Source organism: Etheostoma spectabile, chromosome 18 (genome assembly GCF_008692095.1).
Source record: "Etheostoma spectabile isolate EspeVRDwgs_2016 chromosome 18, UIUC_Espe_1.0, whole genome shotgun sequence".
NCBI classification, from domain to species: domain Eukaryota; kingdom Metazoa; phylum Chordata; class Actinopteri; order Perciformes; family Percidae; genus Etheostoma; species Etheostoma spectabile.
In genome coordinates this window covers 6,834,481-6,859,444 of record NC_045750.1, presented here as the reverse complement: position 1 = coordinate 6,859,444, position 24,964 = coordinate 6,834,481, and the positions used below count along the sequence as shown (strand labels likewise).

Genomic DNA, 24,964 nt, shown 5'->3' with positions numbered 1-24,964 from the left:
ATTGTGCCGAACCGCAGTTTGCGCTGAACAGTAACCTCTAAATCCTAAATGGTCACTGCAAACAAAATCAAGAGGAAGTTGCTTATTTTTTGAAATCATCACCCTACCCTAAGTATTTGCAAACATTTCTGTCCTACAGTCAGAGATTAGAAAACAATGAATTAAGCATGTCTTTCACATATCTATAGAAAATAAATGTGTCATAGATGTTGTGGACCCATGAAATATAGAGGGCATGTGTGGCATCCAAATGAGGTTTATTATAGAGAAATGTTAACAAGGAAAATATACACTAGATTTCACTTTAATGTGAGGATCATTCCATCCATATCATACAGTAGTCTGGCATGTATCCTCTTAGTCAACTTCACTTAACATATAAATAGGTGCCTATTAAGAAAATACACTAATTTAAAATACACTCATTTTACAATTTAGCAAGCCAAACCTATTTGTGTTAGTTGTCTAGACAAGGATTTATTTGAATGACTTATAGTATTTAGTGAAGCTATTCATGATATCTACCTGGCAATTTCATTTATATTTTGATTCTACATAGCTGTTATTGAATCATCTTTCACTTTCACTTGCTCAAATTCCAGTTAATGTTGGCACCATCCCTGCGCTGGCTCTAATTACACCCCCCTCCTGTCTTAGTTTCCCCTCTTTGTCTATGAAAGATTCCCGTCCCTTCATCTCCCCAGAGGTTAAGAATCCCTGGCACTGGTCAACCTCAAACTGTCTATGTGGCCAACTAACGATTCACAGAATAAGAGCTCCTGCTTAACGCGTTGACATGCCTTTAATTCCTGTAGATCCTCTGACAGGAAGACACAGAGGAGAAGACACACAGGTCTACGCCAGAGAGAAACATGAGGCAGCTGAGCCTTGCCATTTTGCTCATTATTATGAAAATATATGCAGCGAGGTGGTCCAACTAATCAGATAATCTATTCCATAGGGAGCACATGTGGTAATTAGTTTGCTATCATTTACTGTTCTTGTGTTACTGTGTTCATGTCGATAACACAAGGGCATACATAGGCTACTCTAAAAACCATACTGTGTTAGGAGAGCCAAAGTAATTGTTACCTTTGTACAGTACAGGCGTCTTTAACCTTTCAAGTAGGCCTAGGATTTGCACATTTAAAGCTCTGTGCCAATGCTGACATCTAGTGGCTGCTTCACCTTTCTACATACATGTATGATCCTGAAGTTGATCATATTTTTGATCAATAATTATTACCTGACTAATTATTAATACTTATTATGAAATGAAACCCTCTCATGTTTGAAATAAGCTACTGTAAATCTCTCGCTGGTACCATTCTACACATTCCATGGGGGGGGGGGGGGGGGCTGCCGTCCTTTTTGTATTGTATCTCCTTATATTTCATTTTAAATACATATATTTTAAAAGAATATTTCGAGATAAGTTGAATAGCAGTTCTCATCACTAAACAAAGAAACTTCAGAGGCAGTTGACCCCAAATCCAACCTCCCTCCCCCTTCTTTGGAAAAATGGTTGCGCCCAGTTTCCTACTTGGTGCTGTGGTTGTATCCTCTGTATACATCAATGCTTCGTATTTATAAAGGTATGATTTTCAGGAATGTTCTGGCTGGTGGGAGCTAATATTTGGATAGGTATTTACAGTATGGCCCAAATTGGTCTACGCATAGCCAGTTTGTTCAAAACAAAGGCGCTTAACTTAGACAAAATACAATAGCAAGCTCATACCTGCAAAGTTACTTTCCTGCTAACGTTAGCTAACTTTGTTAACGTTAGCTAATTGAGCTAGCTAGCTAACTTATATCCTCAGTAGTAATCATAGCGTTAGATGTATATCGTATTTTTATATACTATGAGGTATAATAATATAAAGTTAGCTCTCATCTTAATTGGTTGACAACTACTCGTCGCTTGTTGTTACTGCAGACCAGTGAGCTGTGTTATCTTAAACTTTCACCCAGTAAGGACATTACCTAGTACCGTGCAAATGCACTCTTCTCTATCAACTAGTGTAAAGACACTCGCGGCATTTCTCAGTTAACGTTAGTTGGTTAGCCACAGAGACAACCCATCGCCTCGTCAATGACAAATGCTGTTTATCAAGGCCTAACGTCTTTTTCATATACTTAACAGATGGAACACCCAGGTGCTGTCATGTGACTCTTTCCTGGGTTTATAATTACCAATGTTGGTGAAAGGTGTCTTCATGCAGCTTATGTTTGGCCTTGTAAATAAATTAGTATTTGTACCTACTCCAAAATGTCAGTGCCTTCTTCTATTCTATGCAGAATATATATTGTTATGTATCTGGTTAAGTTTAGAGATGGCACTGTAAATACAATATAGAAAAGTAAATTATAGAGAAGTACAGTCACTACACCAAACAGTTGGATGAGTGTTTATTAATATTTATGATTATTTTGCGCCCAGATTCAAGGCACTACAGAGTAAAAAGTGCCACACAGTTCTTTCTCAGTAACGCAATGTCGGTACTGCTTGGTGAATATTTTTAAAGAGCCCCTATTATGCTTTTCTTTTGTGTTTCCCGTCATTAAGTGTGTTATTTAGTTTTGTTGTGTATGTAATATATGTATAAAGTACAAAAAAATGTTGTCACTCCAAAAGGAGCTTTCTCTCCCACAGAAAAAAGCACTTCTCTTCAACTGCCTGAAACGCATCGTCTGCATTCCTGCCTTAAATTCCCCAATCATTGACATAGACAATTAAAAAAAGCCCGTTGAGCAGCACGCCCTCTCCCTAAAGAGAAGATAGGAGGCCCTGGAAGCAGGCAGGTCGGCATTGAACGATTTGTTTGGACTAAATTGATCATGTCCCAGTGGAGGCGTTGTGTGCTTGGGTGAGCAAGCGTAACACAATTGTTTGGGCTTCCAAAAGAAGAAGAAAAGAAGAATCTGTGGCTTGAATTTATTCATGGAACTCACCCTGATCAATACAACCTCAACATTGTTTTGTGTTTTCAGCATTTTACCAAGGATAGTTTTGTGAACTGGGCACAGTTCAACTCGGGGTTTTCCAAGCGTTTGTTGCTGAAAGACGGGTCAGTTCCCACTTTGTCTGACCAACCTGGAGCTTTTGTATCACAACTTGTAAGTGTCCTTTGTTATTTGTAGATTTGTTTTGTTTAAAAACAAAGAACGTAGCTACTCTGCTGTGTAAGTGTTGATGGTTGTGACTAAGCTAGTTTGTGCTCACTCAGCTGTAGTCCTTAGTTAAGTTGCTAACGTTAGATTGTGCTTTTGCGTTTAAAAGGGGTTGCTTATCAGTTGTTGGACCAGTTTTATTTAACATTCTACAACGTAAGTAATGGGGATTGTTTTTGCTCGCAAGATCAAGGGTGAAATGGATAGGTGGATTTATAATTAACGTTTACTTAGTCTGAAAATGGCGGCGGCAGATGCAGTTTGTCTTACGATCTCTAGATCTTTTGTTCAAGTGTGGATGTGGTTCTGTGATTTACATTAGTATAATACAAGGATACTGTTTAGCTTTCGAGATGTTGGCTGGCTCCTCAATTACTGAATTTGACTCTGTCTACATCACAGGAGGACACTGGTACCACGGAAACTAGATTTCAGGCAGTAGGATGCCAGACTGACTATCCACAAACCATCTCAGTGGGCACACAGTCGGTGGCTTCTAAAAAGATGTTTTCGGTCAGAACACAGTTATCCAGGGGCACACTGAGAGAGCATCACATGAGAAGCAAAGGTATATAAAACAGAGGAATCAAATGTGTTTTTGCATTTGAGATACATTAATAAGTTATGTGGACTATAGGAATTAAAATGCACTTTAATAAAAACTCTAGGATATATAGTATATTTAACCACACATAATTATAAATATATATATATATATTGTGTGTGTGTGTGTGTGTGTGTGTGTGTTTTCTTTTATAGGCTCCCAGGCAACGGTGTCTTGTGTCAGTGTTGGGACTAAAACCACATCCCGCTGTGACTCCCCACTCTCTGCACCATTTAAGGGCCAGTTAGTCAGACCTAGAAAGAGACCTTGTCTTGAGTTGGAGGAGGAAGAGGAAGCAGTCACTTCAGCAGAGCCTGTGGAGCTGCTAGACTCAACATGTAACCAGGGCCACTTTGTTCTTACGAAGGATACTGACACGTCGTAAGTTTCATATTTTAGCTGTATTTTAGAATGAGTTGAAAGCAAAGTAAGTTTTGTTTTTTAGGTTTGTGTCAAGAGCCACATATGCTAATGATAAATATGTTGTCTTTGAAAGCTGCTTCAGAGAGCTATTTGACAACTGTCCAGTGTGCAATACTAGGTGTGATGTCCGGCTGCTACGAATTGTGTGGCATTCAACCAGTTTTGCCCAAAATGCAACTACTCGAGGCCGTGGCAGAGCCAGCCCATGGTTCGAAGTACCCCTGTTGGCAACCTTCTGTTGTCAGTAGCCACATATTTCACAGGTGCATCCTTCATACAACTGGAAAAGGTAATGTTATATCTTTTTTCCAGCATATGAAAATTGCATACAATGGACCTTTCTATCCTGACATTTCTTTATTTTATGTATTCTTAGATATGGAAGGCCATGCAGCTCCAGATTTTTTCCGTACGACACCTTCAGGATGCATGCTAGGAATTTCTTGGAGCCAGCTATTATCCTCAAATGGACAACGGACCAGCAGAATCTTTTGCAGCAGCTAAAGCAGAAGGGAACGCTCAGACTCTCAGACTTTGTGGAGACATGCGAGCAGACTCACCAGGTAGGCCAAAACTCCGACATTGTCTGATATTTTTATAGTTATTAAACTTTTGCATTTCATTTGTTTTAAACCCTTCTACCTTTCTTTGTCTTGTTTTCTTTAGGCCATTCAGCTAAGTATGTCAGTAACACCATGATGCACCTGGAGAGCAACACTATTTTGGACCTTCAGCTTGTTCAGGTGAGTTAAATAATTAATTTCTTTAGGCTTGCAAAACATGTTTAAACATTATTTAAACAAACGTCTCACAGCTTTGTAATTTCATCCACCCCCCACCAGAGCATTGAAGTATGTGGTAGGTACCATATGGTGGAGGAGGGATTGAAAAGATGCCTAGATATTCTTGAATCAAATGCTTTGGCAGTGGACTACATTGTTACTGACCGCCATCCACAAATTCAGAAGTTTCTTAGGGAAAGAAACATCACACAGGTTTATGACGTGTGGCACTTTGTAAAAGGTACATTTTCATCCTTGTATATTTCACAACATACTTTGTAGCTGTTAGACATAATCTGCTTTTTGTCTCTGTAACAAGTGATTGTCAAACTATGTCTCAATTTTACATTTATTGCATATCTACTTTTATCAGGTTTGTCCAAGAAACTGGGCAAAGTGGCAAAAAAACAGGCAGTGTGTGGTGCTGAGAAAGTGGCTGCGCAGCATAAAACATCATCTTTACTGGAGTGCCAACTCATCAAAAACAGGGCCTGAAAAGGTGGCCAAGTGGACATCCTTGGTCAACCACATCCAAAATGTTCACAAACATGAAAACCCCATCTTTCCCAAGTGTGAACATCCGGACCGAGTGTTGAGGGATCCGACAAAGTGGTTCCTACCAGGTATGAACCCTAAATGGGCCTTCAAAATATATTTTTTAAAAACTACAGAAAATTCTTTTCTATAATATCTACATACAACAGCTTTATAAAAAGTAACTGGGTATTGGCTAATATTAAGTGTAAAGAAAAATTGAACTCCAATAGGTCATTACATTTATCAATTTGTGTGATTGTAGGCTGTACCTAGCAGCTCTGCATTACAACAAAAATGCAGACTACAGCCAAGCAACAACATCTCTTTGGTAAACTGTCTACAAGGACTTGTTCCCCAAATCAGAAAAGGGTGAATGCTCAGAAAGGCCTGTTAAAACGGACCCCACATACAGTTAGTTACTTTATTTTAAAAGATAACAGGAAAACACAATGTAATACTTATGGTCATACTCAAGATATGTATAAGGGGGGGGGGTGGATTCATGAAAGAACTACAAAAGGTTATTGTGAATACAATATTTTTCAGCATATGTGGATGACCTGATGAGGCTCGTCTTCGAGGAGGTGTTTGAGGACCCAGTGCCATTTGCTGAGGAGATGAATAAAATCTCCATCCCAATGACCTGGTATCCCAATATGAAAGACCTTTAAAGGAAGAAGCGGCTTCCCAACATGTCTCCCTACTCAGTCAAGTGGCAGGCGGGTGCCGGCGTATCAACCAGCCGGATCAGGAAACTCCTGGCTTATCCGAGTACAGCACAGGACTGGAATACAATCCTGACTCGATCCTAAATATCCCCGGCCCCAGCACCTGCTAACAAAGCTGCGATAGGCGAGATGATGGCAATCCCTGATAGATGGTAGATGACTGGACACAGATACAATTTAGCTACTGTGTGTGTATATAGATTAGAGTTCTAGGTTTCATTTAGAAAGTTCTCTTTACTCTTTTTTTTTCACATTTTGATATAAATAAAGTTTCTTGGTGAAAACATTTCTCTTTTCTTTTGGTCTTGTGGTCTGATGTCACCTTGGTTGTATGTCATATATAATGAAAACTCAATTTTCTGCCATTAATATGACGCTGAAAAGGAGTAAAAGAGGGGCTCTTTAATTAATATTATGACATTTGGTAGAGCTGAGTCACACAGAGGTGATTGTTTGTGTGCAAGACATTCATTTAATTCTTGATTTCCTTAACAGATCCAGTGACGACATAGCTGTCCCTACAAACAAAGGAAAGCGGAAGGGCATTTAAGCCATAACAGTGAGTCACTGTTTCTCTCCCATCTTGAAGAGCTGAAATGGCTTACTCACAGGTCCGCCTGAAAATTCTCCCCAGTGTTCGGTGTCTCTTCGATAAAATGGTGCAGGTGAAAGTAGAGGGACTCGCTCCTCACAAACAAGTTCAACTGAGGTCCAAAGTAGTTGATGACAGAGGGGTGGTTTTCAAGGCTTCTGCTCTGTACAAAGCAGATGAAACCGGCCTGGTGGATGTCTACCGTGCACCCTCGCTGGGAGGAAGTTACACCGGAGTGGAGCCCATGGGTTTGTTTTGGGCCCTGGCACCGGAGACGCCACACAGTAAACTTCTAAAGAAGAATGTGCTCAGCCCAACACTGGTGGAGATAGAAGCACTGAGTGGAGAGACTGGTGAGGTGTTGGCCTCTGAAACCAACGAGAGACGATACATGACAGAGGGGATGAAGAGAACACCTGTGCAAGTGGGAAGAATACGAGGAGTCCTCTTCGTACCGCCAGGTTAGTTGTTCTCTTGATGATACCTGACACATCGGAGAGATGTCAGTGTTCTACTTAACTTTCCTTCTCCCTTTTGTTTTCTTGTTCCCTTCAGGAAAGGGACCGTTCCCAGGAATAGTGGATTTGTACACATTTGGTGGACGTCTTACTGAGCCCAGAGCCAGCCTCTTGGCAAATAAAGGTTTTGTTGTTCTTGCACTGGCCTATACAGACTACCAGGATTTACCAAAAATACCTAAAAAGTTGGAATTGGAGTACTTCGAAGAGGCTGTATCTTATCTGAGGGCACAGCCAGAGGTTAGTATTAAAGATCAAAACAGCATAGATAATCACATATACACTATAACATGAAATAATCTCCATTTTATCTTTCTGTGTGATGGTTAATTTTTGTTCTTATTGTAAAAAATTTGTCTAATGAATTAATTACACACACAGTACGAATGTATTTTATATATATATATATATATATATATATATATATTATAGGCCAATATTTACTGTGTCAGTGTTGCCCTCTACAGGCTTCTGATGGCACAACTCTATGGCTGTGACATACTGTTTTTGAGGTCTTTTGCAAATTATGATTAATTAAGATAATTCTAGGAAACTGATCTGAACTATTTTTATAACTTATTCTCTAGCCCCAGCTTCCCATAATGTGTACCTAAATATATTATAAACTGAATATTTTTAGGTTTTGTTAGATGTGTGTGTTAGACAAATTAAGAAAGTTGAGTGATTTAGGGATTTTTGAGATTTTTCAGTACTTTTAGCCCTTTTTTTCTGATGAAACAAGGTAATGGAAATCATCGTTCGTTGCAACTCTTGTTTGTTTAGGCTCTGGTTTTGGATAGATTTGAGGCATGGTTGTTATTTATTGATCGTGTAAAATCGGGCATTTTAGCAGGGGTACAATATTCTAAACATGATTAATAACACCTTACCTCTCTGTGCAGGTTAAAGGTCCGGGGATTGGCATCATAGCAATCTCTCACAGTGGCGGTTTGGCTTTGTCGATGTCATCTTTCTTCTCTGGGATCTCAGCAACCGTCTGTATTAATGGCTGCAATGCAAATACTGTGATTCCTTTACACTACAAAGACATTGTTATACCTCCACTTCCCCCTGTCATGAAGAACATTAAAATCCTAGAGTCTGGGCTTGTAGATGTACGAGATGCCTTACCTGACCCCTCCTTGGAAAAGAACAGGGCGTCATTGATTCCGATTGAACGGGCCAGCTGCCAGTTCCTGTTTGCCGTGTCGGAAGATGACCGCAACTGGAATAGTGTTTTTTTTGCCAAGCAGGCTGCTGCAACGCTAAAAAATCATGGCAAAGAGACTTTTCAGTTAGTAACATACCCTAAAGCTGGACACTTTTTGGAAGTCCCTCACATGCCTTTTTGTTCGTCTGGGTTTCATGGAGCAGTAGGGAGTGATGTGGTGTTTGGTGGGGAGCCAAAAGCCCATTCTGAGGCTCAGCTCGACCTGTGGGGAAAAGTCCAGGAGTTCTTCAAGAGCCACTTGGACAACTAGTACTTGTTGGCAAGCGATGCTGCATCAAGTGTGTCAAGCGTCCCAGAACGGCTGTCATTAGAAATGCTTAATCGTGCCATTAGATTCTAATGAATGACATTTTCAAAGGGGTATTCAATTATATGAGTTTTATGTTGAAGCTTTGGACTTTTTTGTGAATTTAATAATACTGTGATATCCCTACTACTTTAAAAAATTAAAAAAAGAACAATTTAGATGATTGTAAGCAATAAGTAAACATGTTCTATATAAATTAGTCTTACACTAAGCCAATCAGCAGTTGCATCATCTTGTTTCGATCTGTAATAATTCCTCCTCTTACACTAATCAGTGTAATTGTTATAAACTTTGCAGTGATGTTCATTTCAATCAGGAGAGACTTTGTTGCAGATATGCAAAGATTTATTGTACATAAGCATAAAATGAAATGTACAGTCTTTGGGGATTAGATTCCATTGTTGAAATATTTTAAAGGGGTAGAGAAGCCAGACATATAGCTCCATTAGTCTCCAAGAGGAAACTCAAGTAATGTGAATTATCATTTGGAAAAATGTCGGCATCTAGTGGCAGCTCAGCCTTCCTACATTACGTTTTGATGCTTCTTACACATAATGTGAGATATGTTTTGTCATATACAATATAATGTGGAACAAATGATGAAACATTATGAAACAAAAGCATATATTATAAATGAACACTAAATCCAATGTTGTGGTTTTATTCTAATGTTAAAGTTCAAGCTCTTGTTATTTTATATGAAGGGCTGTTGTCTGTTTCAAAGCGAAGTGGATTTGCTTTGATGAAGTATGTTTTTCTCTTTGGGATTTTATTAACACTGTAACCTGCATCAAAGAAGAGAGTCTGATTCTTTGGAGACAAAGACACTGGCCGCTGTCTCAGCACATCCACCTTTATGAACACAGTCTTTGCAGAAGCTGGTACGGACATGCACGACTACGATGGGGGAAAAGACCTAATATGTTGGAATGTCAGACGTGTACTGTGCTAATTCCACAAGTATGAAGGAATTGGAATATTGGGAATGTATTAGCACTAAAATAAGTATTAGCAAAACAATGAATTATGAGTTTTGATCCTCTACCTAATATTTTCAAAGATAGAAGTCACTAATTCTAGTCCTGCTGTGAATAGTCATTTTCATGCATTGATCTTTAGCAGTTTCTCCACGATGGGTCCATATGGGCATCTCCTTGCGGGTCCACTGCCTTGCCTTACAAAGGACACTACAAATTGATTTACTGTTTAAAACAAAATAAATCATGACATGCTGTTTTGTTTTACTGAGGAATGTCCTCACAAATGTTGGTATTCAGCAAACCAAAGAGGAATGTAACAAGTGCCTGTGAAAGAACAGTCTGGGCAAGACAACAGCACAGTTGTTGAGGTTAAACCTAATGTAATGTCTAAGCCTAACCCTTTTTGGGGTGGACAAACAGACGTGCCTCATTATTATAAAATGGAACCATGTGTACATTGTTTAGCTGGGTCTTTGGATACATTTTATTTACCTAAAGGTTAACTGATTTGTGTCTGCTTTGATGATAGGACCTTTGCCCATCTGTATATACCAACAGCATTACTGATCAGTGTGTAGTTCGGCCACACTCTCTTTCGCTTGCCATTCATACGATTGAGTGGAGTTTCTGGATGCTTTAAGAAGAGGAGGGGCTCTTCTTCTCCAGTCTTGCACCTCGCGCTGTGAGATATTCAGCAGCCAGGCTCCCCATCAGTCTACTAATGAACAGGCTCTGACACTGCGATTGCCAGCGGCCGCCGGAGCATCAGCCTGACTGTCTGATAGTATATTAGTTTTCATACTATACGGCGAGAGGTTATTATATTGTGTTCTCGGTGCTGAAAGCCTCTTTTAACCGGAACGTACACTTCGCAAACCGGTGTGGTTTTAGGTGCACTGGGTGTCAGAGATAGAGCACCCAACCTCGCTGCGCACGCATTTCATTGACTGATTTCTGCCATGCATCCGCATTGGAGGAGTATGGATCATACAGCCTACAGGCTTGTTATTTCCTTGTGGTTTAATGTATGATCATTGCACCATGTTTTTTTTCTGATTCATCAGACATATAAAAAAAAAAACCCATCTTACTCCTAGCAGCTGCACGCATTGGCTGTGTCCGAACACATCTCAACTGACATCTCTGCATGCATGCAAGCTGTGTTTTGCAGATTTTTCTCCTCCTTTTTGCAAGGCATCACCAATCATCCCAACGGAAATGCCTCTCCAATGCTGGCTGCTGACTTCCCGCCAGCCGTCCTAAAGCCCGTCAGGATCGCCGGGTGAACCGACATGGATAGTGGGAGCCGGGCTGCGACGGTCGGGGACGGTGCAGCCAATTTCACAGCAGCCCACCTCTGGCTGGATCTTCTTAATGCTTCGAGCACGCCGACGCGGTGGGACAGCAGCCCACCTGCCGAGGGGACCGGGCTGGATCAGCAGCAGCGCCCCATCCGAGAGCAAGCCTACCGGGACTTCACCACCACCATCCAGGTTTTCATCCTCATAGGGTCGCTACTCGGTGAGTCGCCCCAGACAAATATAGGCCAATGTTCCTGCACACACACACACACACACACACACACACACACACACACACACACACAACACACACACACACACACACACACACACACACACACACACACATATAATTACTCTAATTACTCAAAGCATTCAATAGATTTATTTTTTCTTTAAGCCTTAACAAGTTGATTCCTAAATGTGGGTCAAGTGAACCTTATGGCAACACCCTTTATGAAAAATGAAGTTGCAACACCAAGCAAGTCTTCCAAAAACCTAGCCCAATCATCAATGCCTAAAAGACTTAAATATGAAGCAGCAGTATTCTGTAAATGGGAAAAGATGGTTACTGTCACAATAAAGCTAGAATCGGATTCTAGGCTATTCATCCAGTCATCTTTTTCTTCTTAATAGCCTAATGCATGTAGATTTTTTCCATCTAAAACACATAGTGTAAACATGACTATATTACATGACCAAAAACACGGAAGAGCAAACAATTTTCCCATTCAAACCGTTGGTTGGTGCAAACTGCAAATATGTCCCATAGTTTTTAACCAACATGCCCAATCTCCATACTGCTCACAGGTCATCCCTCCAAATGTTCATGCTTTCATGCTTTATTTCACCTGACTTTTCCCTCGACAGGTGGTAACTCCCTTTGATAGTGCTTACTACATGGTTCAGGCTGTATCTGGTCACACTCACTGTGCACATCCTCCACATATATATTATAATTAACTCCAATACCTACTGTTTCTGTTTTGAAATTAAAGCGAAGTCAAGAAACACACAACTTATTTGAAAGAAAAAAAAAAATCCTGTCTAGTTCTTAGCTATCCATATGGATGCACTGTGCAGTACAATACTATATGACTGGTGAATGCTATTCAATACTATGAATGGTGTTGTGTGACAAGTCTGTTTTGCATGTTAATTTGCTGCTAACTTGAATATTGGATGTTAAGTGTTACATTATTACAGTATGTAAATTCAAACATACAAGAAGCAAACATTTATTTAAGACTTAAACAAAACATATAATGTGTATTTGATGCCTTCTTTCATTGAAGTGAAGTTTTGGGTTGGCAACCCAAGGAGACACTGGCACGTTGATTCAGGCTATAATGGTAAACTTGACAGGTGTTAGCTACATATTTCTCCATGAAATTGGCAAATATTAGTAGCAATAACTTACGGTACACATTTTGAGCTTCCTACAAGCAGAACTTGTACCGACTCCGCTTGTGCCAGTAGAAGCACAGGCTGCTGATGAAGATGGAAGTGAGGAAGGAGCTGTGTAAATTGATGGACCACTTGAGCACATCAGTCACACAGTTTGACATTCCCTTCATCTTATTGGCAGCCAAAAATGATAATCCTACTGCCTCATATAAGTGCTGCATTTCAATGTGGTATTTTTCACAAATTTTCATGAGTATGGCCTCAATGATAAGCTCCATTGAAAATTCACCATGATGAAATATGATGAAGCTAACTCAGAAACCAGGAGAAAATGGGCAAATGACTATTGCTCTAAATACGTGTATGTCCCCTAAAAAATTTTAGGCTAACATTTCTATTAATCAGCAGACAGTTATCCTTTTTTTCCCCCCAATAAAGCACAGAGGTTTGATTGTAAAACTGATTAATATGCCACAGCGTGCACTGCAGCAGCTAATATATGCTAGTAACATATGTTCCCCTCCCTCTCTACCAAGCTGATGTGTGGGGAGCGTCTGGCGGCCGCCGTGCATCACCCAGGTGGGTGCTACACATTGGTGATGGTAGAGAGTAGTCCCCCCCCAAAGCGCTTTGAGTGTCTATGATAAAGCGCTACATAAATGTAATGAATTATTATTATTATTATTACTGAATAATACGATTATTAATCAATCATGTCTGTGAGAAATGACAGCATGTGGATTCTATTTCCTCTGTTGGTTACATTGTTTAAATAAGTCACTCATTGAAACTAAAGGAATTATAACACCACAGCGATGCAACTAAGAACGTGCTAAGTGTGTTTAATGACACTTTGTTTCACACTTTGAATTTTATCAATTAATGCTGCTATGTTTAGACACTTGGATTAGTTGCTTCACTGATAACAGCAGCTCATTAACACCAATCCAGAGATGACACAACTTAATTTCACGTGTGTAAAGTAGACAGTGTATAAAGTAGACAAACAAAGCATTTTTTGAAGTACTTTGAGTTTTTCATGTGTAGTTGGGCAGCTCTTTGTTAAGTGGAACAAACAATCATTTTAAGTGTGTGCTTTTTCTCCCCATTGGGTGCTGTGAGTATGATTGCCAAGGTGTTCCACAAGTGCTACGCGAGGATTTTAGGCACAAAAGGACAACGTGACTTTACAGACAATGCAAGCTCTGATTATAAAAGAGTAGAGGTCCCAATGTTGTCCACGTGATGGCACTCACACGGACAGACTTTATGATTTACAGTTATATGATGATGCAAAACTGCTTTGCAAATTAGTCATTATTTTTTATAGACATTCTCAAAGAGCACTTCAACTCCTATTTATGTACTTTGTCTAGACTTAAGTAGCATAATGAACACCTTAATGCTTAAATAAGGAAAATTATAAGGAAATTACTTTTTAATTAGTATTTGAAAAAAGTGAGCATGCTCCCCTTTTAGTCCTCATTTAAGTGGGACATTGTTTTAATTACAGCCAAAAGATTCTCTGGGACACCCCAGTGTGGATGCAAAACATGTTTGACACAGAATGCCCCTGTGTACATCACGTTTCCTATCAACAGTCAATAATGTTTTCTTTTAACCATGACTGGTCTTTGTAACATAGTCATTTGTTCCTGTTTTAAAAGGGGATTGGCAAACAATGTAGTAATCTAGTGTATATACAAAAATATCACTAGATATACACTAGAATCTGTGAGTGTAGGAATCTGAACACATCTTTGCTGTAAACATCCTGTTTTATGTAATGATGCATTTTAAACAATGAGTATTTGTGCTAATTTTATGATCCCATGTGAGTCAGCTTCACAGAATATGGAGGCTGAGCATTATTTAGCATTAATTAATTAGGGTTTCCCGGAAATACTACTCCTCTGTGCTGCTCTAAAATCCTGCCCAGTTTGAAACTAGCAGGAAAGCACAGCATTTTCTCCTAAAACAGCATCTTCAAGCTCCATCTAAAACCTCTCAGGCCAAATTTCCACAGCTGAATCCACCATAGTTGATTTTTATATCTGACCTTGCTTTCATAGCTTTTATTTCTATCTTTGTAAGCTGTAGTAACCTGATCTTTTCCTTGCAATTGGTGGTAAGTGCTTTTTTTCTGACTGTGTCCTGAACATTTAAAGACATCAGAAACAAATAACCGGAGGAAAAAATGGCAGTTGTCCTCACCAGAGAACATCTTGCTCTGTCTCTGACAATCAGAGCACAGCTAACACTGTGGGTCTAATTACATTTGGAGAGGCTCATATCACACGCAGCCCTGTGTGACCTGACATCCGCCAGGGCTTCGCAGGGAGTATAAATTTCATCTTTTTAAACCTAATTAACAATCATTACTCTCTCATTGCTCCAAATTATGAAGAGATCTTAATAGAAATGCCAGTTGCTCTTTTCTTGAACCTGATCATGTGCTGTCTCACTCGGTTTAGGTTCAACTGATTTCTTCACCCTGCAAAGAGCTCTTTCATTTCTGTCTGCATTAGTGGACGTATAGTTAAGGATAACAATCATGTTGATTACTTGTGTGCAAAAATTCAGCACAAAATCAACTAATTCTTACAATTGTTCTTGTTGTTACAAATCACAAAACCACAGATTAAGACATAATAATCATTATTGGTATTTTTAAAACATGAATGTAGATAGATGGATGGATAGATAGATAGATAGATAGATAGATAGATAGATAGATAGATAGATAGATAGATAGATAGATAGGATTTTGGTGAAGCAGATTGGAAGGCTTTTTCATGAAGAGATAGCTGAAAGACCTCTGGGCCATCAAGTCTTGGACATCATCTTGGAGGAGGACAAAAGAAAATGTCTTGGGTTACGTGCCATCTACCAGGTTACTAAAACTCTGTCCAATGATAAGGACACCTTTGAGTTTATGTGGCTTATTAAAAGGCGTGACGACGAAAAATGTGACTAAGTAAAAAAAAACTGAGCTAGAAACTCAAAGATGCAACAAATTACATTTTTCTAAAAAGGAAGTCAGAGGACAAACTGTGTTTTTGATGCTATTTTAAGTCTCTGCTCCCCTCCTCTCCACAGGAAATGCCACTGTGTTGTGGTGCACCTGCTGCACGAATGTCTTTAAGTCTGTGACCAACCGATTCATCAAGAACCTGGCGTGCTCGGGTATCTGCGCCGGCCTAGTGTGCGTTCCCTTCGACATGGCGCTTGGAGCCAGCCCTCGCTGCTGCTGGTGGCTTCACACTCTGCTGCTCTGCAAGGCCATCAAGTTCCTCCATAAGCTGTTCTGCTCGGTCACTGTGCTCAGTTTCAGTGCCATCGCACTCGACAGGTCAGTTCAGAAAACATCAAATACTTACTAATTTACATGCATTGTTCAAGTAGAAGATAATCCAGTCATAGATGATTGTGGCTAAAATCCACATCTTACAACACAAAAAGAGCAGTCTGTCCGTGAGTAGGACAAGAGCGATGTTTTTTTTTTTTTGCTGAGTTACACTATGCAGCCAGTATCTGCTGGTTAACTCCCACTCACTTTTAAGAGAAGTGGATGGTTCAAATCGATTCTCTGATCAGTACGGTGCTTGGCTGAGTCAGTTGGAGCTATTCTCTTTCTGACATGGAAGTACAAACATCCACGTTGCACAAGTAGAGCCACTCTGGAAGATTTTTTTCTTTGATTTTTGTCTTTTTCAATCTCCATCTACACCCTGTGGTGTGGATGAGACGGGTAGGGGGCGGTGATCGATGGAGCATGTGTATGCCATGCTGAGCAGACGTGTCCCGGTCCTCCCTGCCGTGCTAAAAGCTGCAGCCAAAAGCAGCCTGAGATGGCAACTGCTGCCCACATACAGTAGGGTCTTACACTAATGCTGACGATCATGCCCTTACCGATTTGGAAGCTCAACTATGGCTTTCTCAGTCACAATAAACTTTTCTTAAATTTTAGTAGTATTTAGTTCACTATCAATAACTGAATTAGATATTCTACTGGCAGTGTTGCTACTTCTATTGCCCCCACTACCATAGCTGTATGTTTAGATAATAAGACTCTAACCTCTCTTACAGTAAATCTCATGAGTATTTAAAACCCCCCATAAATTATTAGTTATGTTACATTAAATGTTCTGTTATTGTTTTTTTTACATAGAAAATTCTCTAAACATGTAAAGCCTTTTCTACACCGCCAGTTATCTGATAGGCTACCTAACCCTGATTTTTTTTTTTTTCTTGCCTTGGCATTAAAAAAAAAATGTGTCTTGTAAAACACAGTAGGCTATGTGAAACCAAACAAGTAATGTAGATTGGCTTACTGGATGTACAATGTGGGGTATAAAGCCACGAGCAGCGTCTCTCGGGCGCCGGATGTCAGGCTTTCTCTTTCCCTTCCGCTATCAGTTTTTGCAAGAGCACCATCTCTGCATCTGGGGCTTGACAGCTGTGAGCGGTCTAGAGAAATACAAATAACCGTGCTAATGGTTATTTTCACTTATACCAGAATGTTAAGTTGACTTCTTCAGCCAGACCATGATCCAGCGCTGACACAGCACTGTAGAAGTCTGGCAACGCGATACTACTTCCTGTGTGATTCTAACCACCAAATTCAAAGACATATTGGCTAGCTGGTTAACTACTGTAGCTACATGCTAACCGCAAACACACTAGCTAGCTGGAAATGTGCTAGCACTAGTCAGTCACAATATGCTACCGTAGCTTTGGCCTATTTGTCAAGAAAGAGTTGTTTAAGGGGAAGAAAAGCTCTCCAAGCTTGCTAACTGTTTGTTATCAAGCTAGTTGAGTTAGCTAGTTGAATGGGACAATACTTCCACACTATTGAGTCCTGTCTCATGTCAGCAAACCATTTCTCTTTTGTGGAACAGTCTGTACTGAGAGAGGATGTTAAATAATATATTTATCTAACATGATATATATGGATGTAGGACATTTTCATTTTCCGTAGTTAGAAATAAACTTACTTACCAGAAAATGAAATACTTTGTCTGGCACTCATTCTTGAACAGATGTGTCAGCAGTGGCAGCAGTGAGACCTCTAACCCAGACAGACTACACACAGATAGCGGTATCCGTTGGCCTAAAAAAATAAATACTGTTACCATAAATTACATCCCTGCTGTTTGCAAGTTCAAAGCACAGAAGCCCCCTTATTCTGGATATTTATTTCACACCGCCACCATTCATTCATGTAATCCTGTAGTTTACTCAAACTGTATGAGACTTGTATTTTGTATTATGTACAAACGTCCGTGCAAAACATGAATATTTGAGGAATGCAGTATATATGCAGTACAGGCTACCACATTATTAAGCCTCAATCGCCATAATATAAAAACCATGCAGGACTTTATCACCACATTTAAGTGTTTCATTTATCTTTTTATGGCGATTGCAGTCAGATCGTGTATTGTTGCAGCCTTGCCTCAGCCTTGGTTTCACTGAAGCTCATTTTGCCTCCATAGCAACTCAATCAGAATGCTATATCAAACCGATGAATTATTTATTCTCAAGGAGGGCAATCGAGGATGTGTATACAGTGGGGCTGAGACTGCAGCAGTTAATGGCTTGTGCGCACACACACACACACACACACACACACACACACACACACACACACACACACACACAACACACTCAAATAAGCAACAAATAAGCAAGTCCTTCATACAATTTGTTTTGCCTATTATTAAGGGACAACAACAGGATGACAGACAATATTCATCCTATTATCTTTAAGATGGATATGAGGAGATCTAGTTATGTGTCTGTGGGTGTGCGTTAAACACACTCGTATGATTTCAACTTCTGCATAAGGTAATTACTCCACAGACAGAACATCCTTTCATCCCATTCCAATAAAATGATCTTAACTATGCACAATTTTGCTTTTGCCTCTATTTTATAACCGGCTTACAGGATTTTATGTTGCACTCATTTTTCAGGTTATAGCATTATTTCAGAAGTGCACTTCCATCAACAAAGACAATATTATTAAAGACACCTGTGTTTTTTTTTTAATTGATAAATGATGCTATTATTAGCACATAGAAATGAGCTAAATTTCAATAAAAATGCCTCTGATTTTTGTTTTCTCAATTCGTATTTGTTTGTTTTCCCCCTAAAGTCTCCTGTTTAAAGTATTTTACAGAAGCATTATGTTCACTCTTTATAGAAAAAGTAATAAAAATAGAATAAAAATAAAAACAATATTAGCAATCAATCCTGCAGCAATTTGGTGTCAACAGATTAGACTAAAAACAACTGCACCTTTTTCCTTTTTGTCAGTATTTTTGCTTATTTAACAGGTGCACACATTTTATATGTCTACTCTCTTTTCAGTATAACCACTTGAAGCTCTATTGCACACCCACTAAAAATAGTGGACATGTGTTTTCAGAGCAGGATACTTTAGCTTCTGTTATGGATGTGAGCATTTAGGTGCATTTACTTTTGATTTCCACTTGTCTTTCCATGTAAATCATCTGATGAGAGATTTTCTTGAGCCGGGTCAGCATGACTGCATTCAGGCAACTCTCTAGTCAGACAATAGGTGTTTTTAACAGCAGACATTTTGACTCGTCATACAGAGAAAAGCACAGGTGTTACTAAACACCTAAATAAATGGCGGCTGAGGTCTACACAAGTGTCCCAGGAAGCCATACAGTGAGTCCGCATGTACAACACGAGGACTCTAATGGTGTTTTTACACTGCATGGTATCTACTCGACTCGTCTCATCTTTTTTTGGTTTTTATATTACAAAAAAACGTCCCTGGTACCTGCTAACAGGTACTTTTTTTAGTACTACTTTAGTTGAGGTTCCAAGCAAGCTGAGGCGCTACCAAAAGGAAACGTGAAAACCTGCAGACTACTGATTGGTCGGAGTGAATCCACTATTCACTGCATCATCATTGATAGTGACAGACAGGGAGTGTCCTGAACAAACCCGCCATGTTAGTTTAGTTAGTAAATAGTTTAGCCAACGTTTTTTTAATTTTTTCTGCTCCCTCCAGCTTCTTTTGAAACTAATTTGTCTTTTGGCTGTGGCAACAGCCACATGCCGAGGAATCAAAAACACAACACCTTGGTCGTTCTGTGTGTGTGTCGCGTTAGGTCACGGCAGTTTCCTGCTATGACGACCAGCCACGGCTCGCCTCAAGCATGAGGCGGTACTAATCTGAAAAAGGAGGACGGGGCACCGCGGTCGAGCCGAGTCGAGGCGATTCGAGCAGGTACCATTAATGGAAAAACGCCATAAATGGCAGCTAAATGGAATTGAGCCATCATTCATTTTAGTATACACCTGGACTTTTTATGACTGTGACGTGTCAAAATATACAGCATGTCACAGAAAAAAGGCCCATATGTAAGTATTTATGTTGAAATAATTTGTGTTTCTAGATACTACTCTGTGCTGTACCCGTTAGAGAGGAAGATCTCAGATGCAAGATCCCGAGATCTGGTCATCTATATCTGGGTCCACGCGACCGTGGTGAGCCTTCCTGTGTTCGCTGTGACCAATGTGACGGATGTGTATGTCACCTCGTCCTGCTCCGATGACCACGCCCGCTCCCTGGGCCACATGGTGTACGTGTTGATCTACAACGTCACCACGGTGATCCTCCCGCTCGCTCTGGTCTTTCTTTTAATGCTGCTGATCCGCAGAGCACTCAGTACCAGCCAGAAGAAGAAGGTGATAATTGCGGCGCTGAGGACTCCCCAGAACAGTATCTCCATCCCGTATGTGTCCCAGAAAGAGGCTGAGCTACACGCCACTCTGCTGGCTGTGGTGCTGGCTTTCTCAGCCTGCAGCACCCCCTATGGGGCCTTGGTAATTTATCGCACCGTTTTGGCAGACACTAAAGAGTTACCCATCTCACTGTATCTGATAGCCCTCTGGCTACCCAAGGTGTCCCTGCTCACCAACCCACTCTTGTTTCTGACTGTTAATCGCTCAGCGCGTCATAGCTGGCTGGACTTACTGTCCAGGATTCACAGACGTTACAGCCGCCGTAACATGGTCAGCACCGGGGGTCTGGCCTCTTTGGGAGGAGAGGGCGTGATCGGAGAGCCTGTGGGACTGGAGACAGCCGGTCGATCCGGGAGCCAGCTCCTGGAGATGTTTAACATTGGCCAGCAGCAGATCTTCAGGCCCTCTGAAGAAGAAGGGGAAGAAGAGGATGCAGAGAATGCAGAGAATGAGATCCCTTCTCAAGGATCAGGAGGCTGCTCTGGGTCTAAAGAGGACCACAAGAATGGCTCAAGACTTGGGAGCTTCAAAGGTGAAGTGATCACCAAAAAAGATCTTCTGCAGGGGACAGGTGGGGGGCTAATCATCACCAAGGACGGCCCGTCTTCAATCGTAGCACCCCGGGCCTCTCCGGTCCACACATGTGCTTACGCCTCTTCATCTCAGGTGGCACCAGCTACACCTAGTGAAGCTGAGGACTCCACACAGTTTGGTTTTGGACCCTTTGAACTGCCACCTCAGTGGTTACCAGAGACCAGGAACAGCAAAAAGAGGCTGCTGCCTCCGCTGGGTAACACACCCGAGGAGCTGATCCAGACTAAACTGCCCAGGCCGAGGCCTGAACGGAGAATCAGCAGGAACAACAAGGTCAGCACCATCCCAACTGTGGACCAGTGAACTATTCCTGCTGGCCTCTGATCTGCAACACTGGCCACAACTCATTACCGGGTAGGCCTCTTGGGTCGACCATGCCTTGGCAAGATATTAATGAGTCAACCTGCTTGGTGAGATGCTTGGTTTGGTTAATTTAAATCTTTTTTTTTCAAATTTTCTCATACGCAATAGTAGGCTTTGTAGAAATCCAGCTAGATGCCTAAGGCACCGCTGTTTTCTCATTGGACGAGGCTAAATTTTATATAAAAAGATTTACAATGCTGTGAGAAATGTTTCCAACTTTACCCTTTCTTTATTCGGGACTACAATGGCTGCATGATAATTGAGGAGGCAGATGGCTTTTTGAATGTCCTTGTTTTGATTAGAGCTGGCATCATTGGTTAAATGAACACACTGTACAAATCCAATTATCCTGAGAGATGCACTGATACTGAATACTATATTTCCATAGCAAATAATCAAGCGAGGATATTGAACTTCCTAACAAAAGATTTTGTAAAATGGTTACTGTGATTGCACTCTGTTAATAAACACGTCCCTGTTTCAGTCCTTTGACTTAACCCTTTGTTGGACTGTTTTTTTGTAGTCATGTTTTACGTCAAGTTTTGGCATTTACTCGCCCTTTGCTGGCCTTTTTTTCTCAAGTCTTACTTTTGGAATATTCACATTTTTCTCATGTGGTAGATGTTATTTTGTACTATAATATAAGTGGATTTGCTTAAGATTAAAAATGTATGGGCACCCAGATAGCTCAGTTGGTAGAGCGGGTGCCCATGTATAGAGGTTTACTCCTCGACGCAGCTGGCCCGGGTTCGAATCCAGCCTGCGGCCCTTTGCTGCATGTCACTCCCCCTCTCTCTCTCCCCTTTCATATCTTCAACTGTCCTGTCAAATTAAAGGCCTAAAATGCCCAAAAAATAATCTTAAAAAAAAAAAAAAGTACTGAATGCAAATACTTGTTATAAAAATGTGAATATGTCAGAGTTTAACTGTGTGTTTAGACTTGTTTTGTAGAACACAATGTACATCAAATATACAGAAAAAAAAATAAGGACAATAACCAGTATGTTTTGATAAGAATAAGAAAGAAAGAAAATTTAGGTCAGGCATCTTTTAGTCCCCTTCGATCAATTTGATTGATTTCTCCCTGGTTTCCTGACAATCAATTGCTCGATGAAATGTAAAATCAAGCAAATAACAACTACAAGGGCAAATGTTCATATCAGAAGCTCTGTAAAGTGGTTTTCAACTTTCAATTTCTCTGACTCGGATACTGTCGGCTCCATCTCCTTTGTGACTCATAATTCAATAGTAGCAGCTTCAACCTAAAGCTTTGGTAACTGAGGTTTGGTAGCTGAGGTAAACAGAGTCGGGCTGCACTTCAAATATTTGTCAAGCCGTAACTTCCTCCAGGGGCTACCTCCAATCCCCTGCTATGTCCACAAAGAACCTGGATCTATGCTGCATCCTACCCATGCTGTTATCAGGCAAAATTGTGCAGTCACGCCTGTTTGGAGACAGTATCCATTGCTACTACTAACAAGCGAGAAAGAGATAAATAATATGTTTCATATTATAAGTCTGCTTTGGTAATGACTGTATTAAGACGCTTATTGCAGACTACGGTAGCTGCTGCTAGATATTCAAGGAATCAATTCAAAGAAGATCTATGATTTGATTTCTTTGGTGTGAGTTTTTATGAATACCCTGACCTCAGGTCATATTTTCTACCTGATTTGAATCAAGTCTGTTTCAGATATTTAACACCTGAAACCATTACGACCTTGACAACAGAGATACAGTACAGTCACATACTACAGATTAGATTCACATAAACTAAATGAGTTTAAAACTCATTGGGCATTGATTGGCACAAAAGACTTTTGTAACATTTCAAGTGTTAAAGGGCCTCAAACTTAGCAGTTAACTATGACCGATGGTATCCTCCAGGGACACAAAATCCAATTTTGGTTATTACACATTCAAATGAATGTTTTTGTGATTTTTTCCCACTGGTTTGTAGTGGGTGGGTCTCATTGGGGATGAGATGATGTTGTGTCTTTCTGTGCACCAATCCAATTCTTTATAAGATTTGAATTGATTGTTGTTGTCGTTTCGTTCAATCAAATCTGATCACACAGTCTTGATGACTCCAATTCACTCAGTTTTTTATGTATGAAACTCTTGAAAAATAATAATCGATATGCCCCCCTTTGTTTGTTTTACAGTTATGAGTAGGCTATTACGTAGTATAAAGAAGTCCTTTGAAGGAGTCTGTAATTTATTATGTGATCAACAATGTTTTATTTTATTTACATCAGGTTTCAGTTCCGGTTGTCAGAGTTGCGCTTAAACAATCTTTTAATAGCTTGAAACGGTCTCTTGTTAGCAGAATGGACAGAAGAAATCATGGTTGCAACATTTATAATTCTAAGAAAGTTCTAGCAGTTGAAACCCAGACTGTTAAAGTAGAGTTTAATCTTCTTTGCAGTCTGTGTAAGAAGGAGCACATGAGGAGCTTTTCGGCAACAGAAGCAGGAGAACAAAGTCTCAGTTTGTTGTCAGCTTTGGTTTATTGTAATCTAAGCAGGAATTGTCGTGAGTGGTATTATTCATGTTCTCAATGGTATTGTCATTGTTGTTTTTCCCCCCCTCTCAGTCTTCATGCTCATGGAAAGTCTCTATGGAAAATAGTATTGTATTACAGCAGTCTTAAGCCAGTGGGCACAATCAATTCAGTGGATGAGAGATGGAGACTCAAAAGGACATGAGCAAATTGTCCCGTGATGAGAAGTAACAACAGGATCTAATGCACAAAGGCCCTGTATAATACAGGATTTCTATTTTTAAATTTTTTTTACTGTAAATGAATTTCATGAAAACTTTCTTTTAACTGTGCTGGTATTGTTACAAAAAAAATTATTGCATAAATATTCCTTTTTCCAGGACGTTTCAGACTAACTTGTGTAATATGTATGACAGTGGATTTGTTCCTTTATGTTTTTCATACGCGAAAGCATTATGCAAATTCATCTAATGTTTAATGTTTCTCATTTGAATTTTGTAATTTGGAGTTTGGAGTAACACATTTAATGAACTTTATTATCATTCCATTATTCTTACCAAGGAACCTTTTTTTTGTTATTAATATTTTTTAGCTATTTTTGCCTTTAATCAGCTTATATATGAAAGAGGAGAGAGAGAGATAGACGACATGCAGGAAATTGCTGCAGTTTGAGTTTGAACCCTGGGCCCCTGCGTTGAGGAATAAACCACTGAATGTGGGCGCACGCTCTACCAACTGGGCATCCCGGGCGCCCTCTTCCTCAGAACCTTTTCACAGACATTCTCATATGTTTTTTTTAACAACTGCTGTCAAATAATCGTGGTGGAGTAAAAAGTCCAATCCTTCTGAATTCATCTCTGAATTTCAGTGGAGTAGAAGAGGAATGTGGCGTGAGATTAAAACACCCAAGTTAAGTTGGTAACAGTACCTCAAATGTTTACTCAGGTACAGTACTTGAGTAAATCACATTCCACCACTGCCTTCAACTAGTAATCAGCCACTGAGCTTGGCCGACAAAAAAACATACAACCATAAAAAAAAAGACTTTATAATAATTGGGAGGCAGTCTCAGTGAGTTGAGAATATTTGAATATTAGTCGCTTTTCCTCCTTGGAAGAAGAACATGGACCTGATCTTC

At 40.1% G+C, this 24,964-nt stretch overlaps 2 protein-coding genes across 7 annotated transcripts; both read left to right on the top strand.

The window, feature by feature from the left end:
• The first annotated feature begins 1,497 nt into the window (after positions 1–1,497).
• On the top strand, positions 1,498–9,121 carry acot20 (acyl-CoA thioesterase 20). Of its 6 annotated transcripts, XM_032542647.1 has the most exons (12): positions 2,120–3,117; positions 3,574–3,739; positions 3,931–4,156; positions 4,221–4,487; positions 4,575–4,761; positions 4,865–4,941; positions 5,013–5,221; positions 5,354–5,603; positions 6,064–6,380; positions 6,741–7,298; positions 7,393–7,595; positions 8,258–9,121. In XM_032542647.1, exons 10-12 carry the CDS (start codon positions 6,842–6,844, stop codon positions 8,834–8,836), a joined length of 1,239 nt encoding a protein of 412 aa, XP_032398538.1. In that variant the 5' UTR covers positions 2,120–3,117; positions 3,574–3,739; positions 3,931–4,156; positions 4,221–4,487; positions 4,575–4,761; positions 4,865–4,941; positions 5,013–5,221; positions 5,354–5,603; positions 6,064–6,380; positions 6,741–6,841; the 3' UTR covers positions 8,837–9,121. The 6 variants fall into 6 exon arrangements, with proteins under 6 accessions (XP_032398541.1, XP_032398543.1, XP_032398538.1 ...); XM_032542648.1 differs by lacking the exons at positions 2,120–3,117; positions 3,574–3,739; positions 3,931–4,156; ... (3 more) ...; positions 5,013–5,221; positions 5,354–5,603 and adding an exon at positions 5,699–5,928; XM_032542649.1 differs by lacking the exons at positions 2,120–3,117; positions 3,574–3,739; positions 3,931–4,156; ... (3 more) ...; positions 5,013–5,221; positions 5,354–5,603 and adding an exon at positions 5,699–5,932.
• Positions 9,122–10,345: 1,224 nt separating this feature from the next.
• Positions 10,346–21,989, top strand: gpr176 (G protein-coupled receptor 176). Its single transcript, XM_032542644.1, has 3 exons — positions 10,346–11,394; positions 15,681–15,933; positions 20,018–21,989. Exons 1-3 carry the CDS (start codon positions 11,166–11,168, stop codon positions 21,261–21,263), a joined length of 1,728 nt encoding a protein of 575 aa, XP_032398535.1. The 5' UTR covers positions 10,346–11,165; the 3' UTR covers positions 21,264–21,989.
• Positions 21,990–24,964: the final 2,975 nt, after the last annotated feature.